The sequence below is a fragment of the Pipra filicauda genome, unplaced genomic scaffold (genome assembly GCF_003945595.2).
Source record: "Pipra filicauda isolate LSUMZ 115617 unplaced genomic scaffold, ASM394559v2 scaffold21_size4447388_pilon, whole genome shotgun sequence".
Taxonomy (NCBI): Eukaryota; Metazoa; Chordata; class Aves; order Passeriformes; family Pipridae; genus Pipra; species Pipra filicauda.
The window spans coordinates 4,021,802-4,036,310 of NW_024104332.1; the positions used below are offsets into that span (position 1 = coordinate 4,021,802).

General features: G+C 38.2%; 1 protein-coding gene across 1 annotated transcript in view; it reads right to left on the bottom strand.

Moving 5' to 3' along the window:
- The window catches only part of COL5A2 (collagen type V alpha 2 chain), a 102,945-nt gene that overhangs the window by 18,154 nt on the left and 70,282 nt on the right, over positions 1–14,509 (bottom strand). The window contains exons 16-35 of the mRNA XM_027751993.2: positions 14,157–14,210; positions 13,248–13,292; positions 10,459–10,512; positions 8,596–8,694; positions 8,076–8,120; positions 7,880–7,978; positions 7,406–7,459; positions 6,293–6,400; positions 5,813–5,866; positions 4,969–5,067; positions 4,223–4,276; positions 3,606–3,704; positions 3,454–3,507; positions 3,302–3,355; positions 2,761–2,814; positions 2,171–2,224; positions 1,787–1,831; positions 1,252–1,350; positions 295–402; positions 117–170 (exon numbers count right to left, since the gene is read on the bottom strand). Of these exons, the coding sequence (XP_027607794.1) occupies positions 117–170; positions 295–402; positions 1,252–1,350; positions 1,787–1,831; positions 2,171–2,224; positions 2,761–2,814; positions 3,302–3,355; positions 3,454–3,507; positions 3,606–3,704; positions 4,223–4,276; positions 4,969–5,067; positions 5,813–5,866; positions 6,293–6,400; positions 7,406–7,459; positions 7,880–7,978; positions 8,076–8,120; positions 8,596–8,694; positions 10,459–10,512; positions 13,248–13,292; positions 14,157–14,210 (1,386 nt within the window). The remainder of the gene's footprint in view (positions 1–116; positions 171–294; positions 403–1,251; positions 1,351–1,786; positions 1,832–2,170; positions 2,225–2,760; positions 2,815–3,301; positions 3,356–3,453; positions 3,508–3,605; positions 3,705–4,222; positions 4,277–4,968; positions 5,068–5,812; positions 5,867–6,292; positions 6,401–7,405; positions 7,460–7,879; positions 7,979–8,075; positions 8,121–8,595; positions 8,695–10,458; positions 10,513–13,247; positions 13,293–14,156; positions 14,211–14,509) is intronic.

Sequence of the window (14,509 nt, forward strand, 5' to 3'; positions counted from 1 at the left end):
CAAATCCATGGTATTGCTAAGCTTGGTGTTTAACTCCACAAGCTGAGACCCCTTAGCACAGTAAACAATCCAGGGTGTGAAGAGTAGGGTCTGAGAAGAGTGGTGGATTTACTTACTCTTGCCCCGTCGTTGCCAGCTGTACCTTCAGCACCTTTCTCGCCTACGCCACCCTACAGAAAACACCCAGAAAGGCTCAGTTGTGACACTGAGTGTTGAATAGTCCATACCCTGGAATAAATGCAGTGTCAAGAGACAGGTGATTCTACTCAGGAGAACAGAAGCAAAGAGACTTACTCTATCACCCTTGGGGCCGGGCGTTCCAGCAATCCCTCTTTCTCCAGGCATGCCCTGAAGACCTGGTGGGCCCGGATCACCAGGTGTCCCACTAGGGCCTGGGCTCCCCTGAAGCACAAAAAGAACAAGTTGTTGTCTATTCAACTAAGAAGTATCTTTGTGTCTTGGCTGCAGAACACGCCGTGCCTGCGCTGAAGTCTCTGGGGTACAATTTTAAGTTATAATTTCATCTGAAATTTGGACTTTGTTCACATCCAAATACTTTTCTTTCCCCGTTGTGTTACTCAGGAAGTTCAGTTGTGACACCACAGTCCTTCCAAAGTATTTATTCAGTGCATATTGGGGATGAAAACAGTCAAAAAAAGAAGCCTGAGCATGTTTCTGCCTTGACCTCGATGCCACATAGGTTCAGTACACAAAGTAGGTACAGGTAGAAGTTACCAGGGGCAAAGGTGCTTTATTTTTCCTTTGTTTCTCACAGTTCATGCCTATCACATGTCCCACATTACTAAAGGCACTCCCTTCTTGGGGTGACCTTCCTAGGCCTAATCACTTCTATGGCAGATGAAAGGCAGGCACGCAGCTTTCAGCATTGTTTTTAAAATGCTCGTCCTCACCAAGTGTCTTTGCACAAGCTGACATGGCTCTTAAAACATTGCTAGAAGATTGTCTGTAGTTCAGAAATGACTTTGTCCCATTCTGCTGAGAAACACCAAAACCATTTTAAACTTCGGGTCTATATAAATTAATACAAAATGCTCTCTCTCAGCACTTAAGTATGTTGAAAGTTATTAATATTGTTATAACTGGAATAACTTCTCTGTCCTCCTGGAACCCTTATACAAAGAAAAGACCTTTCATATTTATAGTAAAAAAAGCCCTCTCTTTTATATTCATGCAAATGAGCAGAATTATATATTGCATCACTCCAGCAATGCAAATCTCCATTCAGTTTACCTTTGGACCATCGGGACCGTGACCTCCAGCCATGCCCTTCTCACCCTGGAGTCCTGATGCCCCTGGTTCTCCCCTTTCCCCTGGATTGCCACGTTCTCCCTACAAAATAGAAAATTATTACTTATTTAGAAGTCAGGGTACAGTCTTGGTAGACAAAATGCTAAATGCATCATAAGTGCAGAACTGCAGAGCCCGTGAACAAATTCTAGGAGAATTGATCAAATAAAATGCTTTTACTGTTAAAGGCGGGGGAAATAGCATGTTTGTCAGCAAACTAAAAACTGTCATTTCAAAGCTGTAAATCAAATAATTTAGCAGCTGGTACTCAACACCACTTCAGGAGCTACAAAATCATTAAAGGGAAGGGGGTAGGTTTTATAGAAATTATCTTAAAAAATATCCACATTTACAACCATTTTGTTGGTGGGGGAAAAAAGTCAAATAGTCACTTTAGCTGTTAAAGTCCATATTATATATCAACTTGCAACCTCAGAGAACTGTTATGAATATTTAAACTCTGAAAGAAAACACTTACCCTCGGGCCCAATGGACCAACAGCTCCAGGATCTCCAGGCACACCCTAAACGGAACAGAACTCACTATTAGAAAGAAATCACTATTCATAACCTTACAGTTATAGAAATCAGAGATAAACATTTTCATTTCCAAAGTCCTGTGAATGTGGATGGCTAATTCTAAATATTATCTATCAATGACAAGAGGTAATAGTCCAACTTAGTCCAAGAATATGGTCAGATTCTAGCAATTATTTTATCCAAAAGCAGTTCTTAGACAGCTTGCAAACTACATCAGTACATATTTTGAAATAGAGAGGGGGAAATTAAATTGCAAAGAGAAGAAAATGCAAAATTACTTTATGAAGTAAATTCTTTTTAATTATACGTTACACATAAATTACCTGATCACCTGGCTTTCCTCCCTCACCTGGAGGACCTGGTGGCCCAGGTAAGCCCTGTGAAAAAAGTAAAAATGCTCAGAAACGTGATAGAAATTTATGTAAGACACCAAGACTATGGATGTACTAGCACACTCAGTACAAGAGACCCCCGAGGGAAACAGTTTTACGAATATTGCACCAAAGCATTCTCCCTCCCCTAAATGAGATGACAGCCCTTCTCTAAAACATTTGCAGGACATATGCTTGTCAGCCCTAAAAATAAAGGTCTCTATTAACAGAGATTGACTTAATTAATACCTCATTATCAAAACAATCACTTTGCTCTGCATTTGGAACATCTTTGGAAAATCTCCAAATAAAAGCTGAATAACAGCAGCAGTTTTCTCAAGGGATACAGAGCTGGCATCTAAGCCTTTGCCAGTTCAGTTGAGTGAATATCACTAATTATTCTGAACATCATTGCCTTAGTTCTGAAGTTGTCTTGTCATATATCACTTGATTGAATTTCTTCAATTTCAGTTGATAAAGACATGGCTGTTTATTTTTTTTCTTAACAAAATAAAAATAAAAGTAAAAATGAATGCACATACCTGAAATCCTGTAGGACCTGGAGGGCCTTGCTCTCCTCTTTCTCCTGCCAGGCCCTACACAAAAGAAAGTAATAAGTAAACAGTAGAGGAATATAGGCAGGATCCACAATTTTTCTTCTCTCTGAGTATGTATGCTTTCAACACTTTTACTTATCCCAGGCCAGGATATGCCCCATCTAAAAAATATTATTTCTTCTTAAGATCCTTCCCCCCTCAAAAGTTCTGTGGTCACAGAAAAGAACTCAGTTCTGTTAAAACTAAGGAAGCTAGGAAAATGAACTATGAAAATTTTGCTCCATGCACTATTAGTTGTAATGGTTAGTAAAAGGAATTAGACTACTCATATATATACACATATATATATACACACATATTTAATACAAAGCTTCCCATTTTTCTAGGACAATTTGTTCTTTAAATGTTCTTGGGATTTTTTTATCTGTAATCAACAACTGGCATGAAGATAGAAAAAAAAACAGAAGCCAAAAGGGTGAAGAATGGATGGAGTGATGGGCAGGCAGAGTGGTAAAAGCTGACTTACTGGAGGGCCAACAGGACCAGAAGGGCCAACTTCACCATCTTTACCAGGGGCTCCCTAAATTAAAATGACGTAGGAAGAAATGTTGTATAATGAATTTATATAACAGGAAAGCATCCTTTTCTGTAATCATTGCAAATAACAACCACACTCACTCTCTGTCCTGGGACACCTGCATTGCCTGCTTCTCCAGGTTTTCCAGGATCACCCTAAATTGCAGGAATAAAAATGACTATTTTTAGATATTTTTTTCATCCATTAAAATATATGCAGATGTTTCAAGTTGAACAGATCTTGCCATACTCACACTACCACCCTTTGGCCCAGGAAGGCCCATGCTGCCTGGCTGACCTCTGATTCCTATTGAACCTGCTGGACCCGGACGTCCATCTTCTCCAGGAGCACCCTGAAGAGATAAAGAATTTTCCACATTAAGTTATAAATAAATAAAATTTATTTACAAATAAATTATAAATATACTTATTCATAGGCATTTATTAACCTCTAGAAAATGTTTGCATATAGAAAGAAAATAATGTTAACCTGCTTTGGTTCTCCACTTATCAGCTAAAATGTCTTTAGAGCAGACATAGCTTTAGCCATAGTGCTGGATTTAACCAAATACTATGCAATTATTATAAATGAGTCATTATGTACCAAATACTTTATTGTGTCCCTGAAGAGACAGCTAGAAAAATATTTTAGCAATAAATGGCTTAAAAATGTTGCAGCAGCTGCTGAACAACAGACGCTGCTATACAGACAAAACTAATTTTGAAGTCAGGAATCTAAAGCAAACAATTAAAAGAGAAGATGAGCCTTAAGAAATCAAGAAAACTCGTGTTAATAGAACTAAATTCAATGACGTGGGACCTCTGAATTACTGTAGCATTAACTGAAAGAACTAATTTCTGTAACACTTACCAAGGGGCCAAGTTTTCCTTCAGGGCCTTGAACACCTGGATTTCCTGTCAAACCCTAAAATTGGGAATACTATTGGTGTTAGGGTTAGGCATATAACTCCAGAACATTAAATAAAGGTAAATAAATCCAAAAGACATGCACAGTTAATACCATAGTACAAAATTCCCTGTGTTAAAGGTCTTCCATCCTTATCTTCACTTTACAGCTTCATCCCTCGATGTCTCTACTCTTCCCTTTTCCTATTCCCCCTTTTCTTGCTGTTACACCTCTTGAGCTTCTCACAGGCTCATTTTTATTTCTGCCAACATAACCCAGTGATCTATATCACATCTTACCTTTTATCTCTTTTTTATCCCTTTATGTCATTTTCTGGTATTCCAAATTGTTCTCATATAATTTTCCTGTAAACAAATCCCTAGATGACATGCATCACCCAACTGTGTAAGTTATCAACCACCAATTTAATGAAGGTTGGCCTTTAATTCATGTTCTCTGTGGCAATTATGTGCTTTAAAAGCACACTTCCTTCTGTTTAGCTGTTCTCAATCAGGGCTATTTCCCCTTTCTCAAAGACAAAAGCTATGCTTCCCGAAATCAGCAGGGAAAAAAGACAGGTTTTTTGGCCTTTAGCCTCACAGAAATGAGTCTGCCCTTGTATGAGAGCTTCTGTATTCCATAACATTCATTGTTGCCTTTAGAAAATGCAGAGTACCATGGTTTATAGCGTGTTGCTGTTAGTTCCTCACCCTTGCACCAGGAAGGCCGGGTTCACCAGGACGTCCAGGATCTCCCTGACCTCCTTTAGGACCAGAAGATCCTGCTGGACCACGCTCTCCTTGGGCACCCTAGAAAGATACCAATGGGCTACTTGTTAACAGCCTGAGCAGCAACAGTAAGAGAAGGTTAAGTAAAAACAGTGTCTTCCATGAAGGACCTATTTTTGCAAACAGTTCCCAATTATCAAGACCATTATTATTATTATTATTATTATTATTATTATTATTACTTTTTTCCCAATTTTTTACTTAAAAGTTGTCTCTCACCCTTGAAGCAAATTTATATAAGAATTTTAGAATTCCTTTATTTTTACCAAGAAATTGGGAATTTACGGAAGCACCAGACAAATACCCACGTGAATCCCTTCCCTAGAAGTGTTAGAGTGGTTAGGAAAACCAAAGACAGATAAGCCCATTTGTGTGAGGAAAATTACACCATACACAAAGAAAAGGCAATTTTTCAAATAGCTACTTCCTACAGAGCAATACATTAAGAAACATAGTAGTAGAACAGGTCAAAGACTCTTATCTATGCACACTTCAGCACGAGGGAGCCTTAAGTCAGGGACAAGCAAGCAAAGCTGAACATCACAAGAACTGAAAGTGACTTTTCCCAAAAAATTTTATTCTCAAAACACTCAGACCCCTTTTGGCATTTCTGAGGCCTTTTTGATTGTTTTTCCAGTGATGTTGAGGATCTGCCTATTTACCCTGAAGCAGACATTTTTAATGGAAGAGTTTCTTTTTATGTATCTGCATGTATGAAAATTTAACAAATGACCCAATAAAAGATGGACACTTTAATTTCATTTACCTTCGGTCCAGGCAAGCCATCGGAACCTGGAAAACCACGGTTACCAGGAGCACCCTAGGGAAAGCAATAGATATGAGGTGATTATCTTAACTTCTACATAAGTTATTGCAAATAAAGGACCAGATTTATCGTTTGGGGGTTCCTCACAATTTTCTAACTTCAGTACTTAGTCTTGGGGTTTTTTTACCACTTGGAGTGGTAAAAACATCAATGTCTCATTCATGCATACTGAACAGCTCCTTGGAAGCAAGATGACCACTTACACAGGGTTAAGCAAAAGGTCTGCAGATCCCTGTGCAGTGAATCCCCACATGAAAATATCCAGTGTAAAAAGAAAATAATGCACAGTATTAACTTCTGTTAGGAAAATAAAGTTTGACTATACCCACAACAAAGCTGTAAGAACATCCATAGTTAGGTGAAGAGGTTTTTCAGCTTAGCAGTGCATCTCTCAAGCCATTATTCCTTTGGATTGCTTACCCTTTCTCCAACAGGGCCTGGTGGACCTACTGACCCTGGATCTCCTCGAGGACCTCTTTTCCCTTCTTCGCCAATGGGACCAATGGGACCTTGGGGACCTTGTGGGCCCTAGTGAAAGTAAAATGTTTTTTTTTAAAAAAATCATTGTTAAGCTTACCACTTCTCAAGCATATTGAAACAGACTGTCTTCTAAACACCATAAACATTTTTCCAAATAAAGGAGAAAAAAAAGAATTAGGTTTTGATTCAGTTAAAAAATGGAGCTTTTCAGCATCTGCTTTTCTCTTTCACAATGTTTATAAGCTAATAAATTGCGGTTGGGCTGTACAGTGCTTCTTACAGTCACCCATGATAGTTTGTGTTTGGAAAAGCTGCAAAGAATTCAAAACTCAGTGAGACTCTAGTAGAGAAGACAGTGGTAAGGAAACCATTACTTCACCTGTGCATTTTTGTCACTTATTACATGATCATTTAACTAGTGAGAAAGGAAAACTGAAGATTGTTTGACAAGTCAAATCAACTTAAACTCTGTAGAGTCAGTTTTGTCCCAAGTCACATGCTTGCAGCATGGAATTAGCCATGTTTTCAAGTAACTTTTCACAAATATTAACTGTGGGCTAAACAGCTATTCATACTGTGAACATGCAACTATTTATATTATTTTGTGTCTAAATAAACTATATCTAATATATGCAAAACTTCATAAGTATTAAATGTAAGTTTAAAATAAAATGGACTTTATTATGATTAGCACACAGACCTGTGAGCTCTTAAATGTCCAGAATCATATGGATCCATTTCATACGAGATGAAGAAACTATCAGGCCCTCATTCTGCATGCTACAGAAACCTCAATAGTTGCACTAAGTGGTTTTTCTGTCCCTGAGTCCTGTCAGGCCTATGTTGGGTGGGTGATTTATAACATCCAAGAACCCACTTCACCATTCATTGTTAGCACTCTACACCAAGGGTCACTGTGCTTTGTCTTCCACAGTGGTTACTCTCATGATTATGAGCAGTTAGAAATGTCTTTAAAAATTTAAGGATCTACTTGAAACATCCATACAAGCCTTTGTGATTCCTTTTCATCTTACGAAGCACATGGAGACTTACAGGTTCACCTTTGGGTCCTGCCTCTCCCTTGAAACCCGGGACACCGGGGTCTCCCTGAAAACAAACACATGAGTAGCACTGATAAGGTTTAAAGTCTGCATAAATCACCTGATCAGTTTGTATTATACTGTGAAACAGAGGAACCTTTCCTAGCTTAGTTACTAGTTGAAGGCAATATAATAGGATGCTTATAATGATTTACCTTTCCCCTTACCATGCTTGTTTATTATGACGTTATAAAGACAAAAAGTAAATAAATCTCTTTGTCTGGGTTTATATAGACACACTTCTTTCTCAGACTTTTAAGAAGGCAACAACAGTATTTTGGACACACAGAAGATCCACAAAATCCGAGTCTCAGCACACTCGTTATTAATTTATTTAAAAGAAGCCCTGCTGATCCCTGCTTTTAGTTTCCCAGAGTGACACACGTGTCAGACGTTGGGATTCCCACGGAGACAAGGCCATCCTTACCGGCTGGCCTCGGATACCAGGGGGGCCAGTGCTGCCCTGTGGTCCTGGGGAACCGGGTGGGCCTGATAAACCAGGGGGTCCTCCAGTGCCTGGAGATCCCTGCAAACAGAAACAACAGTAAGGAAACATAATAAAAATAAGGAAATAAAATAAATTAACTTACACAATTTCTTCAACAGGAAACATGATTACTTACAGTAGGGCCCTTTGCACCTGGGGAGCCATCTGTGCCTTCAGTACCCTAAAGATAATGTACCAATCATTAAGAACCATTTTAATGAGGAGGGAATCAATAGCAAATGCAGAAGGTAGTTATTTTATCCACTTTAGAAGACCAGACAAGAAAGACTATTAAATAAATACAGCAAGATATGATCTACTTACGCTAAAATGGGTAATAAAGTATGCAAGTAAATGTGATTTTTAATGTTGAAGGTCTTATGTTTAAACTTAAGTTTAAAGTACTTCTAGGACTGATACTGAATCAAGCTGCATAACTTTCAGTTTTCCTTCTTGTTGTAATTAAATAATAAAAAGTTATTATCAGTAAAGTAAGCACAAAACAAATGAATGAGACCTTTTTTTTCCCCTGGTAAAAAAAAAAAGGAAAGTAATTTGAGCAAAACTCGGTGGTGCTCAAGTGGGGTACTAAAAAGCCCTATAAACAGATAACATGCACAAGCTGAGCACTGAGGAACTCAATTTAATGTACTTACAGGAAGACCTTGTGATCCAGCTGGGCCCTGTGGACCTGTTTCACCTCTTTGTCCTTGAGGACCTTCAGGACCACGAGGACCTGTTGGACCTGCTTCACCCTAAGATTTCACATGACAAAATAACAACATTATTTTGCCCTAAAAAGCAGCACTATAAAGTAATTAAGGAGACATACTGAGTTTATAACAGAGAAATAATTCATGTTTTGAATTAGTTTATTACCTTTAAATTTTGCTTACATAATTTTGCTTCTATTACTTCTATGTGAATGCAAACTTTAAAAGCATGAACAGGATTTTTTTTCCTCAATGTTTACAAGACAAGGAAGCTTTCTATATGCAAGTACCACTATCCAGGAGCCCAAATCAGATCAAGGGACAGACTTGTCTCTCTAAAATCCTAGTATGTGTCTGTAATTTTACAAGGGCTTTTTTTTTTGCCTTCATTAGCAGCAAGGCTTAAGATTTAGACATAATAACACATCTGGGGTTGGTTGGGTGATTATTTTTTGCACAGTGCAGATGACCTCACTGTTTCAGTACTATATTAAGTATAAAATCCCTGTAAGATTAGACTGGGTGCTCAAACAAACAAACAAACAAACAAACAAAAAATTCTTCCTAACATCTTCTTTGAATTTTATCTTTATATAGGAAATTAGCTTTTTGGAACTGATGGCTGTTAATATCACGTCTTCAGAACTAAAGTCCACCTCTTCATTGTATATTCTGCTTAGCTTTTAGGAGTTCAAAGCAGCTACTCCAATTTGACATCATCTGATGATCAAACTTGAAGCCAAGCTTCTCCTTTTCAAAAGCTGTAATCGATTCATCATGTGACAGCTTCTCCAAACATTTACTTATATAAGATAGTGCTTACCATATCAAAACCATTTATGACATGCACTAAAAGGTCTATCATTTAACTGTACACCCATCTTTTGTCTAGACTGTGCTTTTGTAAAGCAAGCTTGGACCAGATGATCCTCGAGCTCCCCTTCCAACCTGCTGTTCTTTGACTCTACAATTATGTTAACACTCTTCTTAAGATTTGTTTCCAAAACACAGTTTCATGAGCGCTGCCAGCTTCAAAACAACACAAAACATCTGCTGATCTTGGCTATCTAACTGATTGAGAGTTTCTTCTTGTATAACATTTTCCTATCGTGTTTTAGGAGCGTAAAGGAAAAAAAAAGGAGCAACTGGGTGGAGGGTAAGTATAAGAAGTATAAGGAAGCCGTATGAGTTGTCTTTTCTCTCTTTGAAGACATTGTCTCAATGCTAAGAAAAAAGAATTGAGCACTTTCTTGAAAAGCAAGTGAGGGAAGTGCCACAAAGGCAGTGCTGCAGCCAGTGCAAGTTTTCCATTTCTGCCCAATCACACTGAGCCACGAAAGGCAGCAAACATAATTTGTTCTATTGTGATGAACTGCAGCACATCTCTCTTGGGGTTCAGGCATTTGAGGTCATCTCAAAAAGTGTTCTTGGCCAAAACTAGAGGTTTCAGCTCTAGAAGGTACTGCTTCCATACTGACTGAGACCAGCAACCTCACTTGTAACACATCTTGTTATGCTTTGAATGAATGGGACAAGATTCCTGAGGAACAGCATGACATTGATCTTATAATCACCCCTTAACGCAAGCAAAAGTGAAAGCAAAGTATCCTAAGGGTGGTGAATTGCAATTGCTTCCTTTGGCTTTGGGTTTTCATCTTCTTTCTGAAGGTCTTGACTAACATTGTTTTTACAGTGACTCCTGGGGACTTGTACACATGTCAATCTGAACTCTGTGCAGTCTAGTATATATTTTTAATTATGTGTTATTAGACATTTTAAAAAGATACTTTCAATTTATTTTTTTACCTTCAGACCAGGAATACCGGGAAAACCTGGAGAACCAGTTATGCCAAGTGGGCCCTATAAAAGACAGACACACAAAGCTGTAATTTGGCAGTTTATATCCCACAGACTAGTTCCTAAATCACTGGGTAAATATGGTTCTAGGATTACACGTGGGTTTTAGTCATAAAACTTTTATAAAAATAACTATAAATATCTTTTTTTAAGTGATACACACACATTTTATGGAACTGTGGTGCAGTATTTTAATAATATATTTACTGACTTTAGCAAAGAAAAGTTCTTGATTCAGCTATTAATGCCGAAATTGCAACACAGACAGTTAGCAATTATGGGAATTAAGATTCCCAGATTCACAGACAAGTTCATTTGCAAGCTGTAAAACACAGATTTTTTTTACTAAATTCTCAAGAGAGACAAAGATGTAGAGCAGAGACAATTTACTGCTTGAATCTTTGTTCAAAGATAGGCAGGTGTTTCTGGAACAGAAAGTGGAGAAAAGGCTGAGTTCTGCCACACCATGAAGCACAAGTGTTTGCAGAGGTACACCTTCAGCTCCCCAAACCAGTATAGCTCTCCTCAAATAACAGAATATCTTGAGATAGTCAATGTTCTCAGAAGGTCTGACAGCTCCAGCCACAGTACTGATGTTGCTACACTATTTCTGGCTACAGAGGCAAATTCTTGGTTTGTTGCACTGCAGAGTAACAGAGTCACACCTCCTGTGATTGTGAGGACATGAAGTTTGGGCAGGCATTACATGGCAGACTGACTAAACTCACTAGAAAACAAACTTCAAGTGTATATACTTGAAAATACCTGCATGGTATGATGCAAAACTCGTTCTGCTATACAGGAAGACTGCCAATTAAGGGCCTTAAATTTGTGGATTGGTTCCATTTACATAATGCCTCCTGTGCTGAACAGGACTTTCAACAGATGAACTTTCTACTGTACTACAAAGTCTCAGAGTGGCGGCACACAGTGGTTATAAACACTCACTACAACACTCTTCCCACGATTCCTCTATCTTTTCTTGACTTTCTGCCTTTTTGTAAAATATGACTCATACTGTGAAAAATATTCTATGTAATAAAGCTCTCCTGACAAACTTAATCAGAACAGTCTGTCCCACTTAGCATTATTACAAGCATTTCTGCCATGACCTTGCACTGGATTTCTACAGAACTGATATAACAACTCACTAGGTAGATTTTTGTAAACCTATGTCCCAGTTTATTGGATCACAAATAAATATCTGCCAAATCTCTCTCCTGTTGCAGGAAGAATTCCAGAATTACAGTGTACCACTGCACTGACCCAAATAACAACACATTTCATTAACGCTTCCTCCAATGAGAAACACATGCATCAAGGACCAGTATCTCCCTTGTGACACTTCATGGGATTTTCCAAAAATATTAGCCAACCAGTTATCACGTCCAGTGAAGCTGAGCTCATATTTTATGCCAAAGAAAAATTTCAAGCTTCATGTAAAATTCCCTAGCTTGGGACTCAGCTTTTTTAAACTTTATCATTTGTTTTAGATACTGCAAAAATCTTTTTCATTGTTTGAAAGTTTCTTCTAACAACTTTAACATCTTTTGTGATAAACTAAATAACGGAGTTTTGCAGCTTTTAGGAACTTACGCTCATTTTTTGAGCTTCTATTAAAGCTAATTATTTCTTAATGAAGCTTTTAATAAAATAGTCTGCTCATTCCAATGACATAGGTAACTGAATTTTTCTCAGGTTTTAATCATTAGCAAATAAAGAATGAAATTTTTACTGTGGTCAGGTGCATTTTAGGGGTTTGGGGTTTTTTTTTTGATGCAATGATTTTGGGGTGTCTGGTTGTTAGACATTGTGTTTGGTTTGTTGTTTTGTTTGCAAAACATCACAAAGAGCTAAAGGTTCAGGCTTACTCTATCAACAGGCAGTAACTGTCAACCACATCCTAAAAAAAAGTAAACATAAAGGTATACAATATTTTTTAAGTGGAAGCTGGCCTTGCACAAGCAGTACAAAATCATCACAAGCTCTCATGTGCAAAAGCAACAGAAAATTAATAAGTGTGTGAATAATCACTGATTTATGTGAATTTTCCTCATATGCATTTTCCAAATGCATTGTGAGACCAGATTGTATGATTGAAACCAGCAACCTTTGATACAATGACTTCGTAGTTCAAACAGCCACATCATCTGCAGCCCTGCTGCCGTCACGTGAGGACTTCAACAGCCACGTAAACCAGGCTTGCTCATTTTGGCAGACACTGAGGCTTCTGGTTCTTCAGTTCCATAAGTGACTGTCCCTAATTAAAAGGCTCTTACACAGCTTTGGTAAGAGATCAACTGCAGGGAGCAAGTTCTGCTTCACTGAGTGGCATTTCTCCTTGCTGAGAATGGCTGCGCTCTCGTTTGACAACTTTGTACTCGAAGGAAGATAATACGCAATTATAAACTGATTTACATCACAGTGCAGATGTTTAAGACAATTTCCTCCCGACAGTATGGACTCCATAAGAGCAGCAAAGCATCACCTTTCCCAGAGGATGTTATAGTCTACTCCTCTGCAAATAAAAGCCTTTAGAGGAAGTAAACTACGGAGTATAATTTCTCAGAAGACAGCACCAAAACAAAAATAAGTAGAATTAGGAATCACTCACAGGTAATTAATTCCAGGTGCACTTTACTGATACCAGCAACTGCCAACATGGTTTTTTATTTTGTAGTGTCAAAAAGCAAGTGGAAATAGAGAGAAGAAACAGGTGATTGAGAAAAAAAACTTACCATTGGCCCTGGCTTCCCAGGCATACCATGCTGGCCACGCCCGCCCTAGTTATGAAAATATAAAACAGAGAATATTTATAAGAACTCTACTTTTTTAAAAATTATTATTGTTGGCATTTGTGATAAAAGCCACACACAGTAAATTGATTAAAGTGCTGGATTGCACATTCCTCCAAACACTGTCAAAAACCTCTGGAAGAAATTACGTTCCCCTTCTAATTAATGGATTTCTCTATTTTCAGAAAGGACAATATTTTGAGAGCGTCATTGTATGGGGCATATAACATACATGGAGCATATAAAAGTCATAGGGAGAAATGCCAGAAAAAAAATATTTGACATTTGATGTAAAAGCAACAAGATGAAACTCCTACTCAAGTATGATCTCATGTCAAGGCTAATCCTTTTAGATGAAAATCAAAATATTTTTTAAGAAGACAGTTTTATTATCTGGAATTAAATTGTATGACTTCATCTAAATTTGAAATCTTAATTGAAAGACTGCATCTAAACTTTTGTCTTAAACTTTTATGCAGACAAAAATCAATACATATTATTTCCAGTTCAGTAATTTTTGGTGAAAATAGCCTCTCATGAGAAATTCCACAGAAACAAAATTTTTTCTGTATCACAGAAAAAAGTGTTGTGAAGGTACTTGGCCTCATGGGCAGCTCTGGTATGAGAAGTTACCATACAGCTACCATTCTCCTTTTAAAAACTGTTTCTAACTTTTAAAATTTATGGTAAAGGTCTCACCCCACAAACCCACTCAGCCCTAACACTCTTAGGCTACAGCAGAACTCACCATACAAGTGACTGACAAGTCACATGAATAAACACTTTCAGGGTCAGGGATTTAAGTAAAACAAGGGAGGAATTACTAGGATGGAGAAGGAAGATCCTACTTACAGGGGCACCCTGTGGTCCAATTCGACCTCTTTCCCCTGGCATTCCTCTAGGTCCCTTGAAGAGAGAACAAGAAGTGCATTATTTAGGAGACCACCATGGCAGAATCCATGATTCTCAGATACAAAACATCCGTGAGCAGGATGAGCTCGTTAGCCTTCTGGCAATCATCCTAGGAGAAGGACAACTCTAATCCCAAACCCGGGCAGATGGAGCTTGTTTAGCCCTGTAAGGCCATCCATCTAAGAGAAGGTCACTCTAATCAAACCTACATCCTGAGGACCTCACTGCCACCGTCCAAGCTCGCTCGGCCCTGGCAGATGAACCTCAGGATTAAAGGGTGGGTTCAGTTCCGC